This window comes from Phyllostomus hastatus, unplaced genomic scaffold (assembly GCF_019186645.2).
Source record: "Phyllostomus hastatus isolate PE091 unplaced genomic scaffold, TTU_PhHast_1.1 phas_contig_477, whole genome shotgun sequence".
Taxonomy (NCBI): Eukaryota; Metazoa; Chordata; class Mammalia; order Chiroptera; family Phyllostomidae; genus Phyllostomus; species Phyllostomus hastatus.
Window position 1 is genome coordinate 4,547,550 of NW_025333889.1, and position 20,166 is coordinate 4,567,715.

General features: G+C 63.3%; 1 protein-coding gene across 1 annotated transcript; it reads left to right on the top strand.

The window, feature by feature from the left end:
* Positions 1–3,464: 3,464 nt before the first annotated feature.
* ECEL1 (endothelin converting enzyme like 1) lies at positions 3,465–11,479 on the top strand. Its single transcript, XM_045845730.1, has 18 exons — positions 3,465–3,551; positions 4,515–5,402; positions 5,972–6,040; positions 6,156–6,266; positions 6,343–6,435; positions 6,593–6,717; positions 7,393–7,615; positions 8,093–8,191; positions 8,427–8,501; positions 8,691–8,794; positions 9,097–9,155; positions 9,245–9,296; positions 9,850–9,917; positions 10,112–10,236; positions 10,507–10,572; positions 10,930–11,025; positions 11,181–11,257; positions 11,380–11,479. The coding sequence occupies exons 2-18, from the start codon at positions 4,617–4,619 to the stop codon at positions 11,477–11,479; spliced, it is 2,328 nt and encodes a 775-aa protein (XP_045701686.1). The 5' UTR covers positions 3,465–3,551; positions 4,515–4,616.
* Positions 11,480–20,166: the final 8,687 nt, after the last annotated feature.

The following is a 20,166-nucleotide window of genomic DNA, read 5'->3' on the forward strand; positions in this document are numbered from 1 at the left end:
CTACGCAGGGGGGACTCTTAAGCCCAGCCCAGTGAGGTCCAGGAGTTTGGGGAAAAGGGGGACCAGGCCGGGGTGCCCGAGGCTGCCCTGGAGGCCCAGACTCTGAAGGAAGTGGAGTACAGGGTCGGCCCCGCAGAGCCGCTGCCTGTCCAGGAGCAGAGCCCGCCGCTCTGGCAGGACCAACCAGCACCCACTTGCCCGCTCTGGCCACAGCAACGGGGAGCACAGCAACCAGGCGCCATGAAGGCGCAGGCTGGGCGGTGGGGCGTCCCTTCGGCGTCCCCCAGGTCGGCTCTGGGCACCCAGGTTTCCGGGAGGAGGCTGAGTCAGCACCGTGGTGGCCGCCTCATGTCTCTCTCCAGCCTTCCCCGCCCCCTCCCCGCCACCCCGGCCACTTGGGAGAGTCATTTCATTTCTCAAATTAAAAATCCATTTTGCGCTGTGAATAATAGATAGGATGAGCCCCGGGAGGCGGGGCGGAGGACAGGATGCTGGCTGGGGGGGTGACTTCCAGAGCACAGGAGATGCCGCAGAGCTGTCAGTGCAGGGCGGAGAGGGAGGGCTGGGCGGAGCGGAGGCTGGGGGGGTGTCCCCCAGAGCGGAGGCTGCGCTGGGGTTCAGCTCCCGAGGGGCTCACGCGGCAGGCAGAAAGGGGCCCAGCCCGCTCCCCAGCTCGGGCACGCCGGAGGGACCCAAAACTGTGTCTGACCGCCACGGGGCCTGGCTCCCGATCATCCGCACCCCTTTGGAGGGAAGCATTTAGCACCTCACTGGGTGCCAAATGCAGGATCAAAGCGCGAAGCAGAGGAGTCTGAGGGACCGGGTTGGGAGGGACAGGGGATGGAGGACACAAACCACAAGTTGTTATATTGAATGTAAACTGTAGTTGGAAAAAAAAAACACACAATGTTTCTGCAACTGAACATTACCCTGGACATCTACACACACACAAAAAAAAAAAGAAAGAAAGAAAGAAAGAAAATGCACAAAGCGGCACTTGGCCACGCCCTGCCCTCCCCTTGGTGGAGGGGAGCCATCGGGGTGAGGGCTGCTCCTCCCCAGCAGCCGGCAGCCAGCCAGGGCTGCTCTGCACCCCTGCCCCGGAACGCGATTCTGGCTGGGCTGAGCTGGGCTGGGCTGGGCCGGGGCCGGGGAAGGGGTGGCGGGGAGGGGTTCAGGAGCTGACCACAACCCCTAACCTCCGTCCTTCACGTCGCTCGGGACTTCTCCTTCCAAGACGGCTCTGGCCACACTCCCTCACTCCCGCTCCCCCCACCGCCCAAGCTGGGACATCCGTGGGCCTCGCTCGGGGCTTGGCTGGACGCTGCCGCCGCGTCCAGTCCCTGTGTCACTCCTCAGGCGGTCACCTTGGCCGTGAGGGAGAAGAGCTTGGAAAGAGCCTCAGTAAGAAAGTGAGGGAGTCCCAGGCACCTCTGCTCGCTTCCCCTCCGTAGAGAGGTGGGGGGCGGGGCGAGGGAGGCGAGGCCCGGTTGCTCTTACTGGTGGGCTGGCAGGGCCACCGGGACTGAGGGCTCGCGGGCTCAGCCCCAGGGTCGGGGGTGGTGCTGGCTGCCGAGCCCAGGGCAGGCTGTGGGGGGTGAGGTGCCTCTCGGAGCAGGCAAGTGAGGCCCGCCGGCAGGGCGGCCTGGCGGGGAGCAGGGACAGGTCAACGGCGGCTGAGCCTGGGAGAGGGGTGGCCGGAAGGAGATGCACACAGCTGATGGGGGGGAGGGGGCACAGGAGGAGCTGAGGGTCTCCCCGCCTCCACCCCACAACTGGGCGCTCAGGTCCCCGGGCGAGCGGGGCTGCCTTTGCGCCTTTCTGCCTTTCGGCCGGAAGAGCCTCGGCTCCCTGAGACAATATCCATTTTTATATTTCTTGGAAATTTCACGGCATTCATTTCGGGGAAAATAAAAGCTGTCATTGCTGGAGAAATGATACCAATCAGGGCCTGAAAAGGCTGGAAAATTACCCTTCCGGAGACACGTTGTTGAGGGAAAAACGCAGATTAAAAGCACAAAGAGCCACTTTGCCACCGCCCTCCCCCCCGAACCCCCCCTAACCGTGGAATCGCCACATTTTACATAATTCCACCTCTCTTCTGCGGAATTAATTAGACCCAAGAAGAGCATAATGGACAGAGGAGGACCGGAGATGGCCAGAGGTGGAGGCAGAGAGTACCCAGAGCAGTGGCTCAGAGATGGACAGGTGGCCGGACACAGGACAGGCAGAGTGGGGACAGAGGTGGCCACTCAGGGGTAGGGGCCCAGGGAGGGACAAGGTGATAGATCCTCTAGCTCCTGGCTTTGGTGCTTCCCATCAGACGGGGCTCCACAGCAGCCTGAAGCTCTCAGATAGTGTCTGGGCCAGTCCTGCAGGCCCGGACGAGCTAGTGCTTCGTGGGACGCCCTCTCGGGACCGCGAGAGCAGAGGTGGGGAGGCCCGGGCAGGGCAAAGAAAGCGGAGACCCCAGAAACAGCGGGTCCAAGTTCTGGCGGATGCCGATGCGAGCCCGGCAGACGTGGGCTCCGCCTGAGAGGCCGGCGCGGTGGGAGGGGACTGACTCCCTCTTTAAAACGCAGGTTGTCCGGGAAGAAGGTGGTGGGCGGACACATTCAGAGTCGCCCCACACCTACCCTGTCCTCCCGCCAGGCTGCACGCCAGGGTCCTGAGGCCCAGGGCCTGCTTGAGGACCGGCCCGCAGGGCCGGGCATGCAGCCTCCCTGTCGCCGGCAGGGCGGGCTCCCCTCCGGTCAGGGGCTTCCCGAGCAGTGGAAGCCCAGGCCAGACAGGGTGCGGGCGGAGGGATGCAGCTTCACCCCCGGGGCCCCTTCCTGCAGCAGCCCCCGGGGCTCCTCCTCCAGCGCAGGCTGGGGGAGGGTTGCGCGGGTGACCGCAGCCCCGGCCGTGCCCAGGGGAGGTCTGGGTGGGCCCGGGCTGAAGCGGAGGGCTGGGGAGTCCCCTAATTGCAGCCCGCTCTCCGCCCGCGCTGTAAGGACGCGGCGTTCCGCAGCTTTTCGGGGAGTCCTCCTGGGCGCTCAGGGCTCCAGGCCTGTGCTGGCACGGCCCGAGTGCCTCACCTCCAGGCTGAGCCCCTTATCGGCGGGCGGGTGGGCAGCCTCGAGTCGGGGCATGAGATCGGAGGGGACCCCTTCCCGGGGTTAGCCGGCGCCCTCACTCTTTCCGGGACGCGGGTGGAACTGGAATCCCCGAGCCCGGAGTCGGCGCAAGACCCTCGAGAGCGGGTCCCCGCGGCCGTCGTCACCGGCCCCGAGCTCCCACCCGGCTGCCAGGTAGCCTGGATGGAGGCGAGAGGAAGGAGGGGGTGAGGGGGGCGGGCGGAGGAGGGTGGAGCAGCCCGCGCGCCCCCTCCCTCGGGGCCGGCGGGCGGCGCGGCGCGGCGCGGCTGCAAAGGAGCGGCGGACGCTCGGAGAGAGCGGCCGCCCGCCCCGCTCCGGCTCCGGCTCCGGTTCCGGCTCGGGCTCGGGCTCGGGCTCCGGGTCCGGCTCGACCCGCTCTGATCCCGCTCCGCCCGGACGCGCACCTGATGGGTAAGTGACACTCTTGTCCTCTGCTGCCGCGGCCACCACCGCCGCCACCTCCGCCGCCGCGGCGAGCCTCTGGGCTTTGTCTGCGTCCTCGCCGCTCCGGCTCCGGCTGCGCCTGCGACTCCCAGGCTGGGCTCTCCGGCTCCGCGGACTGCGCGGCTCGGCGCCCAGGCTCGGGGCGCGCGGGGCCGACTCCCTCCGCGCCAGGGGGGAAACTTCGCCCAAGTTTGGGTTCCAGGGAGAACCTGTTGAAGCCGGGAGTAGCCCAGGGCGGGCACGGGGAGGCCGGGGACCGTACTGGGTCCAGGATTCTAGGGCCGTCGTGGGTTCTCCCCGTTCTTGGGCCCGACGGCGCGCGCGACGCTTGGGAAAGGGGCTCGTGGACATTCTAGCTCGTGGACAGGAGGAGGGCAGGGCTGAGGGCGGGCCGGCTGACACCCGCCAGGGGGAAGTTTGGTTTTTCAGCCTCTTTCTTGAACATCCAGCCCCAGCCCGGGGAGCTGAAGACGCTTCAGGGTCCGCATAGACGCAACCCTGACCGCGCCTCCTTTTTCCAGCCTCCGCTCTCCCCTCCCCACCTGGCATTCGCTGTGGCAGGTCTCGGACAAGAAAGGCAAGGGGAAGCGAAACAGCCTTTCACTGAAGGCCTACTACGTGCCAGGCCTCGTGCCCCGTGTCCCTAGCTTTCCATCAGGGGACTCCCACATCTGCGACAGGCACTGGGGAGGGAGGAGACGGGCCAAACGAGGCCACTGCGCAAACGGGGAGTGGCGGCCCCTCCGAGCCTCCCCCTTTCCTCATTCTCCCAGCGGCGCAGGGAGGTCAGGCGCCAGGCCTGCTCGTCGGTGGGGACAAGGGTGACCTCCTGTCTCTGGACCTAAGCCTGCACCCCTTTCCGTCGTGCTTGTGGGCCCCAGAGGTGCCCCTCTCAGTGCCTCTCTAAGCCTGCGTCTACCCTTCCGGCAGCTGCGGCCCGGGGGGCCATGTGGGGGCCAGACCGCAGGCCAGCAGCCCGGTGGATCCTGTAGCCAAGACCGCCCAGGGCTGCGGGGAGGCGTCAGCAGCGCCATGGAGGCCCCGTACTCGATGACTGCGCACTACGACGAGTTCCAGGAGGTCAAGTACGTGAGCCGGTGCGGCACCGGGGGCTCGCGCGGGTCCTCGCTGCCCCCTGGCTTCCCGCTGAGCGCTGGGCGCAGCACCACCGGAGCCCGGGCCGGGCTGCCACGCTGGAACCGGCGCGAGGTGTGCCTGCTGTCGGGGCTGGTGTTCGCTGCCGGCCTCTGCGCCATCCTGGCCGCCATGCTGGCGCTCAAGTACCTGGGCCCCGGCCCGGCGGGCGGCGGCGCCTGCTCCGAGGGCTGTCCGGAGCGCAAGGCCTTCGCGCGCGCCGCCCGCTTCCTGGCCGCCAACCTGGACGCCAGCATAGACCCGTGCCAGGACTTCTATTCCTTCGCGTGCGGTGGCTGGCTACGGCGCCACGCCATCCCGGACGACAAGCTCACCTACGGCACCATCGCGGCCATCGGCGAGCAGAACGAGGAGCGCCTGCGGCGCCTGCTGGCGCGGCCCGGGGGCGGGCCCGGCGGTGCGGCCCAGCGCAAGGTGCGCGCCTTCTTCCGCTCGTGCCTGGACATGCGTGAGATCGAGAGGCTCGGCCCGAGGCCCATGCTTGAGGTCATCGAGGACTGCGGGGGCTGGGACCTGGGGGGCGCCGCCGAGCACGCGGGGTCCGCGGCGCGCTGGGACCTCAACCGCCTGCTGTACAAAGCGCAGGGCGTGTACAGCGCCGCCGCGCTCTTCTCACTCACCGTGAGCCTGGACGACAGGAACTCCTCGCGCTACGTCATCCGCGTGAGTGTCCCCCCGCTCCCCAGGCACCCCCGCCAGCGGCCAGGGACCCGGGGGCGCAGGGCCCGGCATCCCAGAGACCTGTGCAGAAGGGGAGGGGGAGGGAGAGCAGAGGACCGGAGCGCGCGCTGGCAGAGCGCAGGAGGAGGGCGCAAGTAATTTCCCTCGAGCAACTGCGGTGTTCAGTGGAGCCGCGGAGCTGCAATGTCGCAGCCCTGTGGCAGGCTGTGCGGGTGCGGCGGGAGCTGTGTGCCCCTGAGCCCTGCGCCGCTGCGGCGGCAGGCCGGGTGCGGGCCTCAAATGTCAGCGCGAGTGCCCCTCACTGGTGGGGGAGGTCCCTCACAGGTGGGGAAAGCAAAGGCTTACAGGAGGAAAGATTGGGGGGCGAGGATCTCCCCTCGCTCACCCCCAGTAGGCCGATAGGGGTGGGGAGCTTCTACTCCCTCTTCTCTGGATAGAGGGAGGGGCCATGGCAGTGGATGCCTGTTTGGGCCTTTGATTGGAAATTCAGTCTGTTTGTCTGAATGTGGCTTGTTGACCTCTGACCTCTGAGCCCCCACCTCTCTCCCCAGATTGACCAGGATGGGCTCACCCTGCCAGAGAGGACCCTGTACTTAGCTCAGGATGAGGAGAGTGAGAAGGTGGGGGGGGGAGGGCCTGGGGGTGGGGCGCAGGGAAGGTGTGGGCTCCGCAGGGGTGGACCAGGGCCTAGTGCTGACCCCACCCTCGACCCCTCGACGGGCCGACCCGGTGCAGATCCTGGCGGCGTACCGCGTGTTCATGGAGCGGCTGCTCGGCCTGCTGGGCGCCGACGCCGTGGAGCAGAAGGCCCAGGAGATCCTGCAGCTGGAGCAGCGGCTGGCCAACGTGAGCAGGGGGGCTGCCCAGGGCTGGGGGCCGGGGACCGTCGGGCAGGGCCGGCCCAACCCGCTCTCCTCCGCAGATCACGGTGTCCGAGTACGACGACCTCCGTCGCGACGTCAGCTCCATGTACAACAAGGTGACGCTGGGACAGCTGCAGAAGATCACCCCCCACGTGAGTGCGGCCCGGCTGCGGTCGGGGAGGTGCGGGTGCCCAGCCCCTGAGCCCTCCCCTCCCTGGGATTCCGCGTCCTCTGGTACGTCCCTGACCCCTCCCTGTCATCTGTGGCCCTGGCGCCCCCGGCCCACCGTCCCCGCCCGCACCCCCACAGCTGCGGTGGAAGTGGCTGCTGGACCAGATCTTCCAGGAGGACTTCTCCGAGGACGAGGAGGTGGTGCTGCTGGCCACGGACTACATGCAGCAGGTGTCGCAGCTCATCCGCTCCACACCCCGGAGGTACAGCGGCCCCCCAGCACCCAGGTGGCCCTTCCCCTGCACCCCAGCCTCTTGGTCAGCCTGACCCCCCCACCTCCACCTTGGTGCGGGAGCCGCTCTGGGGGGGGGTGAGTGGGGAGCACTGGAGTAGGAGTCCTGTCCCTGGGTTCAGACATGGCTGCCCCACCCACCCTGTGGCACCCTGAGCAGGGCTGTGGGCCTCCTGGGCTGCATGCATCTGGGGACAGTGAGGCCTGAGTGGGTCTGAACACTGGAAAGGGCAAGTGTGGCCACAGCTTTGCCCCCCCCAGGGACATTGGTGGGGAGGAAGCCTGCTCTCTGCCCACCTGAAAGAGGAGCAGAGGCCTCTCCAGGTCAGCTCTGAGGCACGTGGTCACCAGAAGTGCCCACTGTCCCTCCCCATGGCAAGTCAGACAACGATGCTGACCTGTGACCCGGCAGCATCGGAGGCTGTGCTGGGGTGGGGCGGAGGTGTGTCCTGCTGTGTGCGGACCCCGCCCTTTTCCCTGACGGGGCCACTCCGGGTTCTGCCTCTGTGTGCCTGGAATGACCCCCATTCCTGGGGGTGATCGGTCCCACCCCAGGCTCGGGAGTATGGGGGAGCAGGGGGATACACTGGGGTGGCCCCAGCAGGCAAGCCCGTCCGGACACCCAGCGGCTTCCCCTGGCCCTCAGGATCCTGCACAACTACCTGGTGTGGCGCGTGGTGGTGGTCCTGAGTGAGCACCTGTCGCCGCCCTTTCGAGAGGCACTGCATGAGCTGGCACGGGAGATGGAGGGCAGCGACAAGCCCCAGGAGCTGGCCCGCGTCTGCCTGGGCCAGGCCAACCGCCACTTTGGCATGGCTCTGGGCGCTCTCTTTGTCCATGAGCACTTCTCAGCCGCCAGCAAGGCCAAGGTCAGCCTGCCCTGGGCTTGGGGGTGGGGGTGTGGGGCATGGGGTCCTTGCATGGCCTCGGCCTGAGGGGGGGGGAGCCCCACACATGCCCCTGCACCCAGTTTAGGGTCATGCCCTCTCTGAAGCTCCCTGCTGCTTTCACCGGGCCTCTTCCTCCAGGAAGCCCACCTGGTCTGTCAGCCACAGGAGGCCCTCCCCACCGAGCTCTTCCCACCCTCTGTAATGCGCTCGGTAGGCATGGCCTCAGGGATGTGTGTGACCGTTGCTGGGGCAGCTTGCCCCCTTCCAGACTGGGAGCTTTTTGTCTGGGGTGCAGGGCCTGGATCCCCACCGCCAAGGTCTCCCTTGGTGCTCAACACCAGCCCTGAGCTTACGAAGTGGTGCTGACTGATTGGGGGACGCCCCGTGCCAGGTGTTGGGGGCCCCTGGCTGAGCTCCTCCTGGCCAGCCTGTGAACCCCAAGCCCTGACCCCGCAGGTGCAGCAGCTGGTGGAGGACATCAAGTACATCCTGGGCCAGCGCCTGGAGGAGCTGGACTGGATGGACGCCGAGACCAAGGCGGCAGCTCGGGCCAAGGTGATGTGGGACCCCATTCCCGTCTGTTGGTTCATACTTACTGAGGACCTACTATGTGCCTAGCTCTGGGACAACCATAGGGACCAAGGTGCCTTTGGTGGAGTTGGCATCACCCACCTGCTTGCCTCGATCTCTGAGCCGCACCCCTGATCTGGAGCTGGAGCTCGCTCCTCGGTGGGTGGGGGCTGTTACTTGAGGCCCGGCCCACGCTCACTGCCCCCTCCTCCGTCTGCAGCTCCAGCACATGATGGTGATGGTGGGCTACCCCGACTTCCTGCTCAAACCTGAGGCCGTGGACAAAGAGTATGAGGTGGGCCTGCCCCCTGGCCTGTTCCTGCCCAGCCTGAGCAGCTGGGCTTCGCCAGGACTGTGGCCATGACGCCCCGGGAGCCCACTGCCACTGCAGAGGGGGAGCGAGAGCCAGGCCTCAGCTGATGCTTGGGGGCGGGCACGTGGCCTGCCCCAGCCTGCCGCTGAGTGCCGCCTGTCCCCTGTGCAGTTTGAGGTCCACGAGAAGACCTACTTCAAGAACATCCTAAACAGCATCCGCTTCAGCATCCAGCTCTCAGTCAAGAAGATCCGGCAGGAGGTGGACAAGTCCACGTGGGTGCCGGGCCCAGAGCTGGGGGGGCGGGGAGGTGCCATGGGGGAAGGGCGCCTCACGGCAGCCAGGAGGTTGGTGCGGCGAACTGCCTCGTGCCGAGCTGGTGCAGGGGGCACAGGGCCTGTGCAGGCCATGAGCGGGTGCTGTCAGGGTTGGGGTCGCTGGGGATCAGCCTGAGGGAGGCCCAGGACGTGGCTGTAGGCTGGGCCACAAGAACGGCCCTCTAGGAGAAGTTGGCTGGGAGGTGAGGGTAGTGGGGGAGTGTCCCCCCCGCCCAGCTGACCTCAGCCCCTCCCCACAGGTGGCTGCTTCCCCCCCAAGCACTCAACGCCTACTACCTACCCAACAAGAACCAGATGGGTAAGAGGCGGGCCCTGAAAGGGGCGTGTCCTGAGAGGGGCGGGGCTTGGAGGTGGGCTGGTCTCCCGCTGACCACACCCTCCGCGCAGTCTTCCCCGCTGGTATCCTGCAGCCCACTCTGTACGACCCTGACTTTCCACAGTGAGTACACAACCCAGAACCCGGCCTTGTCTCCACGGTGGGTGGGGCTGCTCACACTGCCCCCAGCCCAGGGCTGGGCCCGGGAGTCACGGCGTGTGCAGACCCTGGGTCCCCACAGTCCTCCTTCATCCTTAGTAATTTAGGGAAATGCGGAGAGTTTTTTTTTTTAATGTCTTGAGTCCCCCACCTTACCTCATTGGACGTGTCATTAAGTGTTTCAAAAGTGGAGCGGTGCTAGTGATGAAGAAAAAGGCCAAATCCCGAGTGGGGTGCCTCAGTTTCCCTCCTGCCCCCCTCCGTCCTGGTCTCTACCCCCACCCCCCACTCTGTGAGGTGTTATTCCCTAAAAGGCAGGAGCGCAGTTACCAGTGGCCCCTTCCACATGCCCCATGAGGAAGCTGGGGCGGGGGTGCCCTGGGACCCGCGGACACCCCAGGGGCCTCCCTGGGTCACCCACCCCCCGGGGCCTGGACAGGGCCTCTGGGGGCCGGGGCAGCAGCCAGGCGCTTTCAGAAGGCAGGCGGGGCCTGACGCTGCCGCCGCGTGGGCCCAGGTCTCTGAACTACGGGGGCATCGGCACCATCATCGGGCACGAGCTGACCCACGGCTACGACGACTGGGGTGAGGCCCGGGGGTCGAGGGGACGGCGGGGGAGGGGAAGACAGGCAGCGAGGGCAGGGTGCTGACCGGCTGACTGAGGCCCCGCAGGGCCCCTCCGTCTCCATTGGCCGGTGGGGGTGGGGGGATGGGCTCGATGCCCAGCTCGGGCTGTGGAGGTGAGGGCCAGGCTCACCCCACCCTGCCCGTCCGCACAGGCGGCCAGTATGACCGCTCCGGCAACCTGCTGCACTGGTGGACCGAGGCCTCCTACAGCCGCTTCCTGCGCAAGGCTGAGTGCATCGTCCACCTCTACGACAACTTCACCGTCTACAACCAGCGGGTGAGACGCCTGGCCCGGCACGCGCACGCGCACGCGCCTGAGCAAGCCCTGTGCAGGTCCGTGCGCACACGCTCAGGGGTGTGTGCACACCCACACGTGCATGGGAGCGTGCTCACACGGGCTTCCCAGGGCCCCGAGACCCAGAGGGGCTGGAGTCCTTCCGCAGTGCTCGGGGAAAGGGGCGGGGCGTGCAGGGGCCCCGGCGCGAGGCCTGAGGGAGGTCAGCGGGGCCCCATGCAGCCCCCTGGTCCCCCTTTTCCTTTCTCGCAGGTGAATGGGAAGCACACACTTGGCGAGAACATCGCAGACATGGGGGGTCTCAAGCTGGCCTACTATGTGAGCTGCCGGGGCCAGGCCTCGGGCCCTTCAGGGGAGGGCTGGGGGCTGAAGGCACCTCTGCTCCCCATCTTGCTGCCCTCTGGCCCGGGAGGCTGGGGCCTGTGCGGAGCAAGAGGTCCTCTGGAAAAGGAGGGACTCCCAGACCCTGGTTTGGAGAGCAGGGAGGGCTGCCTGGAGGGGGTGGCACCTGCCCGGGGTTAGCCTTCGTGGGAGGGAACGCAGCTCGGGGAGCAGGAAGGCAGGGAGCCGGGGGCTCAGTGTGGTGGATGTGTGCGGCCAGGGCTGAGTGGGTGGAGGGCGAGTCAGGCCGCCCCGCTGCGGGCACCACCGCAGCTCTGCCCCCTGCACCCCCAGGCCTACCAGAAGTGGGTGCGGGAGCATGGCCCGGAGCACCCCCTGCACCGGCTCAAGTACACACACAACCAGCTCTTCTTCATTGCCTTCGCTCAGGTGGGCCGTGTGGGGGCGGGGAACGGCCCTGTGGGTGCGGGCGGGAGCTCCAGGCCTAGTGGGCTGGGGCCTGTGGGGGGCGGTTGCAGGGCTCGGGCCGCGGACGCCCGGACTCACCCCCACTCTCCCGCCCTGCACGCCGGTCCCCGACCCAGAACTGGTGCATCAAGCGGCGGTCGCAGTCCATCTACCTGCAGGTGCTGACCGACAAGCACGCCCCTGAGCACTACAGGTACGCCCCCCCGGCTGCCTGGGCCGAGCTGGGCCCTGTGTCCGGGATGGGCGCAGGTGCTGGTGGGAAGGGACGACTGGGGGTGCTGGGACCCACACTTGTGGGTCTCTCCTCCCACCCAGGGTGCTGGGCAGCGTGTCCCAGTTCGAGGAGTTTGGCCGGGCCTTCCATTGCCCCAGAGACTCGCCCATGAACCCTGCTCACAAGTGCTCTGTGTGGTGAGCCGGCTGCTCGCCCACCCACCCACCCGCACGCCCCCGCCGCCCTGCACGAATTGCCTCCTGCCGGCCGCCGAACCCAGTGCTGGTCCCCATCTGGGTGCCACACGCCTTCCCGACCCCTCCAGGACTTGGCCCCCTGCTGGTTCCCTTATTTCAGGGGGGCACTCAGAGCAGGGGTGAGGCCGGGCGACAGCACGGCTCGGGGAGAGGTGCTGGGGCCCCCGGACTGGGCTCCAGGCAGCCTGAGCGCTTGGCCAGGCGGGGCTGTCCGGGCCTCACTTCTGCTGTGTTTTTGCTGCTGTGTCTGGTCAATAAAGCTGCTGCACTGTCACCTCGGCCTCTTCGGGGGACCCCCGAGAATGTGGGGCTGGAGGGACCCCTCTGGGAGGGGGCTCTGGCCCTTAGCACCGCCGGAGCCTACAGACATTCTTGTCACCCTCCTGGGGACCTTGGCTGAGCCGCCTCCGTCCTGCCTCCCCAGGCTCTTCTGTCTTTTCCACCAACCCCCCATTCTCCCCTCCCCCAAGTCCTGCCTGCGCTCCTGCCCGGTTCTGGGGGTGCCCTGCCCAGTGACCTGCACCCCAGTGTGATGCTGGACTCACTTCTGGAACTACAGATTGGCACTTCACCGTTCCCCCAGGGGTGTCTGCAGGGCCCTTCAGCCAGGCAGCAATCCCTGGTCTGGAGGGACCCCGACTGTCACTCACACAGAGTTGGGGGTGGCCCATGTGACCTGGAGGCCGCCCCTCCAGCCTGGGGTGGTGGGGCGGAGGAGGTGCAGCCTGTCACCGGTGTGGGGCAGCCCTGCAGGGCAGTGAGGGGGCCTGTGGGCCACCTGCCCTTCCTTCTTGGGTCTGTTTCTTCAGGGGTGACCTGGAGGGGTCAGCCCCTCCTCGAACACTGCCTGGTGTGCCTGTCCCCATCTCCCGCCGCAGTGGGGATCCCCTGCCCGCCAGTTCCTGTCACAGTGCTCGGAGAGTGTCTGCTCCCCTCCCAGGCGCGAATGAGGTTTAACAAGCCTGTTAGTTACCTGAGCCTCGGTGGCACCAGGCTCGGGAGTGAGAGACAGAGACGCACCAGCCGGCCGAGGGAGCCACAGGGGAGCCGTGGAGTGGGGCGGCGGGCTCCCCAGAGAACAGACAGGGCCCCACGGGAGCCGCTGAGTTCCCCAAGGGGCGGGCTCTTCCTGGGAAAGACTGCAGCGGCCACGCTCATTGGTCAGCCCGGGCAGGGAGCCTGCTCAGAGCTGGATGGGTGGAGGGGGCGCCCACAGGGGTCGGCCCTGTGGAGGCACTGACAGGAGCCTGCCTTGGTTTCCCCTCGGAGCCCCTTTTCCCCTGGGCTGGGGACATACATGTCTCTGCCCTCAAGCAGCTGGGCAAAAGGACAGTTCTCTCTGCCACCCACCTGCGTGGGGCCTGGTGTCTGGGACCCTCTGAGCCCCGCACCCTACCAAACCTCTGGCCCGGGACCTGGCTGGAACCGGACTCCCCAGGCCTAGCCTTCTTGCCCCCACCCAGGGCTCCCCAAGTTCTCCAGATCCACCCAAGATCCATCCCTCCTGTCTGCCTGCTGGCTTAGGGGAGGGCTCAAGGTTGGGGGCGCCTGTGAGGTCACTTCTGCTCTACAGTGAGAAGTGCAGCAAAGCCTGGATACTCCCCTCCCGTCTGTGCCCAGCTGAGGGGCCCCTGGGGGTGGGCATGTGGGGGACAGTGGGCCCCGGGGCCCTGGGAGAGGGCGCAAGGCTCCTGGGCTAGAGGGGTCCAGACCGGGGCCCAGCTGCAGGCAGGGGGCCTGGTGCCCAGTGTGTGTCCCAGTCGGGGACGCCCACCCCGCTGGCGGGGTTGTGTCCAACAGGCCACGAGGCCCCCAGACACCCCTCAGCCTGACGGGTCCCCACCAGGCTGCTGTGTCGATGTGCTGCCGCCTGGTGCTCCCCAGCCCCCCATGTGCCCTTGGGAGGGGGGGACAGAGGGACACCAGTGGGTCTGAGGAAACACACGCCCAGGACACCTGGGGGACAGACACAGCCCGTGACCTTCAGACCTGGCTGTGGAACGCAGAGCCACAGGGCACCCGTGGGGCACAGGTGTGACACTCTGTGTCTCCCACGGGTTCCCACAGGGTCTGTCCGGACGGACCATTGAGAGGCTCCTCACTGCAACTCAGGGAGGTGGGCGGCGGCAGGCACAGCCCCTTTAACAGATGGGGACTGAGGGGTCCCTGTCTGTGTCAGCTGATGGGTGTGACCCGGCCGCCCCGTCCTCCAGCCCCGGTGTCCACACCGCGTTCAGCATCGGCTTTCAGTGCGTCTGTCAGGAGACGCGTCCCGGCAGCCACACTGCGGCGGACTGGCTGGCTCTGCCGGGTGGAGGAGGTGGGCAAACAGCACAGCTGCCCGCAGGGCCTCGGTTTCCCTTTTGTGGAGGGGGAGCATGGGCACCGTGGTGAAGGCCCTGCCCTCGGCAGTGCGGTGAGCCTGGTCGCTGCCAGGGGCGCCCACGCAGGGCTGGCCACACCGTCTTGGGCGGGGGAGCGGGCTTCCACAGCAGCAGGTGCTCTCAGAGCGCTGCCTGCAGAGATGAGAGAGAGCAACTCCAGCTAGGCACTGAACCGGCGCGGGTCGGTGTACAGCTGCACGCTGCTCCCAGGCGGTGCCTGTGTGCCTGTGCTGGGGGTGGGGGCGGCTCAAGGTTCCCCACCTCCGCTTGGGGCCCCACTGAGCCCATCCGCAGCCAGGACCCCGGGGGGTCACCGCTGGGGGACCTGGACAAATGACTCACTGCCTCTGCTCCCCAGGAGGACCATCGGCACAGCCGGGGGTGCGGCCGTGGGCTCACTCGCGTGCAGTGGGGCGCTCCACTCCCTCACCCCTGCCCAGCCCGGCCGTGTCCTTAGGGCCAAGGCTGCTGGGGTCTCCCTCGGGCTCGGCACCCCGTGAGTGCCGGCTGTGCACAGACGTGAGAAGCCTTGGAGACCAGCTGGTGGAGAGGGGAACTTGTGCCCAGGTGTCCCTGCCTGCAGCCTCAGAGGAGATGTGGGCGTCGGCAGCCTGGGGTCTCTGGGCCCCCAGGAAGGGGCTCAGAGCGTCTGGTGCCCCTGAGTGGCCAGGGGCCCAGGGCTTTCAAGCCCATGCGGGAGCCCAGAGTCAAGTTTCTGCCACCGTGTGGTTGCCCCTGCTGACCAGGTGTCCGGTGCCCTGGGGGTCCCACGTGCCCCAGCTTGTGAGGTGCCCCTGATGTAATATTTTTAAATGGCTTGAGCCTCTGTTCCCAACATGCTGGGCAGCCCAAGGCCCCCCCAAATGTGAGCACCTCCAGGGGTGGGTTTTCAGGGGGCTTGGCTTTCTCCTCAGGTCCCTCTTGGTGGGCCGCCATTTCCCACCCCACGCTCCCTGTGCGGGGCAGCAGCCCAGCTCACTCCCCTCCCCAGGAACTGCTGCACAGGTCGGTGAAGGCACAGGCTTGCCGGGGGTCTAGGCTGCTGGAGGGGGTGTGGTCCTTTCCCTGCGCCCCTCTCTCCTTTCTCCCCTTTCTGGGCTCCTCGCCCCTCCCCCAAACAAGCTTGAGAAGCCCCCTTTTTCCTGGTTTATTAAAAAGAGCATTTGTGCCCTGGCTGGCATAGCTCAGTGGATTGAGCATGGGCTGCAAACCAAAGCATCGCCCAGTCAGGGCCTGGGTTGCAGGCTACGGCCCCCAGCAACTGCACATTGATGTTTCTCTCTCTCTCTCTTTCTCCCTCCCTTCCCTCTCTAAAAATAAATAAATAAAATCTTAAAAAAAAAAAAGAGCATTTGCCCTTCTCCTGCCTGCTCCAGCCTGGCCCAGGGCCTGAGCACTGTCTGTGCCCTGCTGGCTTCCCCTTCAGGCTGCCCTGCAGCAGGGCAGGCATCAGGCTTTGGAGGAGCCCTGCTTCCCTTCCCCTGTGGGACACTTTGGGACGGGGGTGTGGGGGGGGTTGCCTCCCCGAGGGGCAGCTGGGGAGAAAGCGACCGGTTCCTAGCCCATGCCGAGGGTGTCGTGGCAGAGGGTGCATCCCCGTGGCAAGGTTACCACGTGGCAAGGTCACGTCCAGGGGAACGCCGGCTGCTTTGCAGGGGCTGCCGCCGGGTCTGTGCCTGGTAGCACTCGAGGAAGCTCTGTGCCGCTGGGGCCAGCCGGTCTTGACCATGGCCGAGATCAGAGGATGCAATGGAGGATGCTGAGCCGCTCCAAGCAGGGAGGTGGGGACCCTGGGAGGCATACTCTAGGGGACTAGGTGGGGAGACCTGTTTCTGGAACCAGTGGGGGAGGGGAGGAAACGGTGGAGTCAGGTGGTAATGTCGGCCCCAAGGTCAGGACACGGCACATCTAGCCTCCCCTTGTCCCAAGTCTGTGAGGCAGCGGGCCTGTTTTTACCTATCAGGACTCTTCCTGCTCATCCACCCGAGCCATGCTGGGCTGGGCAGCCGGCAGGCAAGGGCTCGAAAGGGCTGGGGTAAGCAGGGGCTCCTGGTGTAGCTGTGACTGGACCTATGGCGCCCTCTGGAGCCCGGTCTGAGCTCTGCAGGGAGTTGTTTGGCTGGAGAGTCTGGTCAGGGCCCAAGCACCTCTGGCCTCCCACCCTGGTCTCCCACCCAGACCTCCAGGGCTTTGGTGAAAGGGACGGCAGGTCTTCCTGAGGGCCTACTGTGTCCTGGGGCCTCCCACACTTCACCCCCTCTGCAGCCTCACCTCAACCGCGGGCTGGGGGCGCGCTGAGATGGCAGGGAAGCAGCATCGTTCGGACACGAAGTCCAGCTCCATGCTGGCAGCCTCGCCTCGTCTTCCTGCCCCTCCCCCCGCACGGCTGTCAGGTGTCCTGGGAAAGGGGACGTGGGTGCCACGGGCAGAAGGTCGGCACCGTGCCCCTTCCCCATTCGCCCACCTTTCGTGAGTTGCGATGTGTTAGACTTCAGTGTGCCTGCCTGTGTGGATTTGCAGGTTATATGATCTAACTTTAAACAAAACAATCCTCCAACACAGTCAAGCGGCTTACAGAACGTTCCTGTAAATAGGACTTCTGGCCAAGATGGAGGCATAGGTAGACACGCTGTGCCTCCTCGCACAACCCAAAGAAGGACAACAAGAATTTAAAAACAAAAAACAACCAGAATTGCCAGAAAATAGAACTGTCTGGAAGCCCGACAACCAAGGAGTTAAATAAGAAATATTCATCCAGACGGGTAGGAGGGGCGGAGTCGGGGAGCCGGGTTGGAGAGGGCTCTCGGCAAGGCAGCAGCTGGTGGAGCGGGCAGTCCCGCGTGCGCGTGCAGATAAACCAGGAGGAACAACTGGGGGGTGAGATAGAACGCACAGCCCAGGGCTCTAACGGGGAAATCAAGCCTCAAAACCTCTGATTGAAAACACCTGTGGGGGTTGAGGTGGTGGCGGGAACTCTCACAGGAGAGTTCATTGGAGAGACCCACAGGGTCCTGGAATGTACACAAGTCTGCACACCTGGGAATCAGCACCAGAAGGGCCCAATTTGATTGTGGGAAGCAGGGGAAGTGACTGAAAACCGGCAGAGAGTGGAGCAAGCGCCATTGTTCCCTCTTGCACCCCTCCCCCACAGACAGCATCACAACGCAACGGCGTGGGTTGCCCCGCCCTGGTAAATGCCTAAGGCTCCACCCCTTACACGTAACAGGTGCGTCAAGACAAGGAAATATAGACCAAATGAAAGAACAGATCAAAGCTCCAGAAAAAATACAACTAAGCAATGAAGAGATAGCCAACCATCAGATGCACAGTTCAAAACATTGGTAATCAGGATGCTCACAGAAATGGTGGAGTATGGTCGCAAAACAGAGAAAAAAGTAAAGGCTATAAAGAGTGAAATAAAGGAAAATGTACAGGGAACCAACAGTAACAGGAAGCAAACCATTACTCAAATCAACAGTTTGGACCAGAAGGGAGAAAAAAACATTCAACCAGAACAGCATGAAGAAACAAGAATTTAAAAAAAATGAGGAGAGGTTAGGAACCTCCGGGACAACTTTAAACGTTCCAACATCCAAATCACAAGGGTGCCAGAAGGAGAAGAACAACAGCAAGAAATTGAAAACTTATTTGAAAAAATAATGAAGGAGAACTTCCCCAATCCAGCAAAGGAAATAGACTTCCAGAAAGTCCAGGAAGCTCAGAGAGTCCCGAAGAAGTTGAACCCAAGAAGGAACACACCAAGGCACATCCTAATTACATTAGCCAAGGTTAAAGAGAGGGAGAGAATCTTAAAAGCAGCAAGAGAAAAGGAGACAGTTACCTACAAAGGAGTTCCCATCAGGCTGTCAGCTGATTTCTCAAAAGAGACCTTGTAGGCAAGAAGGGCTGGGAAGAAGTATTCCAAGTCATGAAAGGCAAGGACCTACATCCCAGATTGCTCTATCCAGCAAAGCTATCATTTAGAATGGAAGGGCAGATAAAGTGCTTCTCAGATAAAGTCAAGTTAAAGGAGTTCATCATCACCAAGTCCTTGTTATATGAAATGTTAAAGGGACTTATCTAAGAAAAAGAAGATAAAAAATATGAACAGTAAAGTGACAGCACACTCACAATTATTAACAACCACACCTAAAACAAAAACAAAAACAAACTAAGCAAACAACTAGAATAGGAACAGAACCACGGAAATAGAGATCACATGGAGGGTTATCAGCAGGGAGGGGGAGGGGGAATGGGGGGAAAGGTACAGAGAATAAGCAGCATAAATGGTTGGTAGAAAATAGATAGGGGGAGGGTAAGAATAGTATGAGAAATGTAGAAGCTAAAGAACTTAAAAGTATGACACATGGACATGAACTAAAGGGGGGGAATGTGGGTGCGAGGGGGGTGCAGGGCAGAGGGGAATAAAGGGGGGAAATGGGACAACTGTAATAGCATAATCAATAAATTATATTTTAAAAAACTGTAAATGGCCCTGGCTGGTGTGGCTCAGTGAATTGAGTGCCAGCATGCAAACCAAAGGGCCGCTTCCCAGACAGGGCACATGCCTGGGTTGCCAGCCAGGTCCCCAGTGCAGGTGTGCGAGGGGCAACCACGCACTGATGTTCCTCTCCCTCTCTTTCTCCCTCCCTTCCCCTCTCTCTAAAGATAAGTACATAAAATCTTTAAAATAAAAACGGTAAATAAAACCAAACTGTTTGAAGCACCGCACCCCACCCATGACCCCTGGTGAAGCTGGCCCCGGTGCCTCGTGCCTGGACACATTGTCAATGACAACATAGGATCCTCGTGGTCAGCAGGACATTTAGAAAAATAAGCTTTCGGGAGCCCTGGCTGGGTGGCCCAGTTGGTTGCAGTGTCATCCTCAATGCGCCGGGTTGTGGGTTCAAGCCCCAGTGAGGGACCATGCAAGAATGAACCAACAAGTGCATGAATGAGGGGAACGGCAAATCAGTGTTTCTCTCTCTCCAAAAATCAATAATAAAAAAAACAAGGAAGGTTTCAGAACACGGAGACAAACCCCCTCAAGAAAAACCCCCGCAGCCTCTCCCGGCGCCGTGTGCACTCACAGGCTGTCCAACCAGCCCTTCTCGTCATTCACCTCAGCGATGATAAATACTGGGAAAGCTCCTTTAAATTTCTTGCATAATAGCAGCAGACAAAAAACAACCACTTATTCTCCCTGCTGCAGTAAACATGGCAGAAACAATGAACAGAAAATGATCTGTCGACACACCGGAAGGCATCTCTTTGTCAGCAAACACGGCTGGAGGATGCAGAGGAAACACGCCGTAGATTAGGAGAAAATGCTAAAGCAAATCACCCAGTGTGGGAGGCTCGCCTCACCGTCGGCTGGAGGTGCAGCTGTTTCCAGCACATCTCAGCTTAAGGTGTTTGCTGAATTCTGGTCCAATAATGAAACACACAAACCACTTTTTTTTTCCTGAGCTACTAATGGAAAGATACAGCAGCGAAGATATATTCCCAGCAGTAAATGTCTTGTTTCATAAAAACAATGTCCTGGGGAAGAAACAGGGAAGAGGGAGACAACAGTAATTGTACCTGCTGACGGATCGGTTGCTCAGAAGGATTTTTATTCTAAGGGGTCCTGGAGGAGGACGGGGCGCACGGCCAGCAGCACCCGCAAAAACTCACCCCACAGCCCGTCCACGGTCAGACTGTCGCTGGAAAGGGCTGGAGGCCTCGACGGCCCAGAAAACGCCCGGGAGCCTCTGCGGCATTGACTTTGTGACTTTGTGAATGCAGGGCTGTCCTAGTCGAGTAGAAGCCTTGTTGTACTTGGTGACGTGGGGGAGGAGGAAACTTTCCCTTCTAGAATCTTCCGGCTGGTCTAATAATCAAATAGACGGGAGACAGATTAAGAAGAGAAAATGATCAAATTTAGTTACGTAAGTACAAAGGGGAGCCCCCCCCAAAGGAGCCAGAGACCGCCCCCCCTCCCAGGAGAGGTTCAGACCCAGAAGGGGACACAGGGTGCACTTGGCCTTCTGCACGAGGGGTGAGGCCCAGCGCCTGGTGCTTCTGAGTGGGAGGAGGCCGTTGTGGGGCGATAAGAAGAGCAGATATTCAGTAATTAGAAATTTGCCCTACCCTGTTTATGGGCCATGAAACATTATTTCTGATAACTCTTATTACGGGCAAGGCCTCTAATTAGAATTCTTCCAGGGAGAGATACGAGCCTCTCGTGATCCTGCAAGGTCACCGC

What these genes read in the sequence shown, in the direction of transcription:
- ECEL1 (XM_045845730.1), top strand. Translation starts at nt 4,617, where the DNA reads ATGGAGGCCCCGTACTCGATGACTGCGCACTACGACGAGTTCCAGGAG. An exon ending in TGGAGCAGCGGCTGGCCAAC is followed by an intron (nt 6,267 to 6,342) that starts GTGAGCAGGGGG and finishes TCTCCTCCGCAG; the next exon opens with ATCACGGTGTCCGAGTACGA. An exon ending in TCACCGTCTACAACCAGCGG is followed by an intron (nt 10,237 to 10,506) that starts GTGAGACGCCTG and finishes CCTTTCTCGCAG; the next exon opens with GTGAATGGGAAGCACACACT.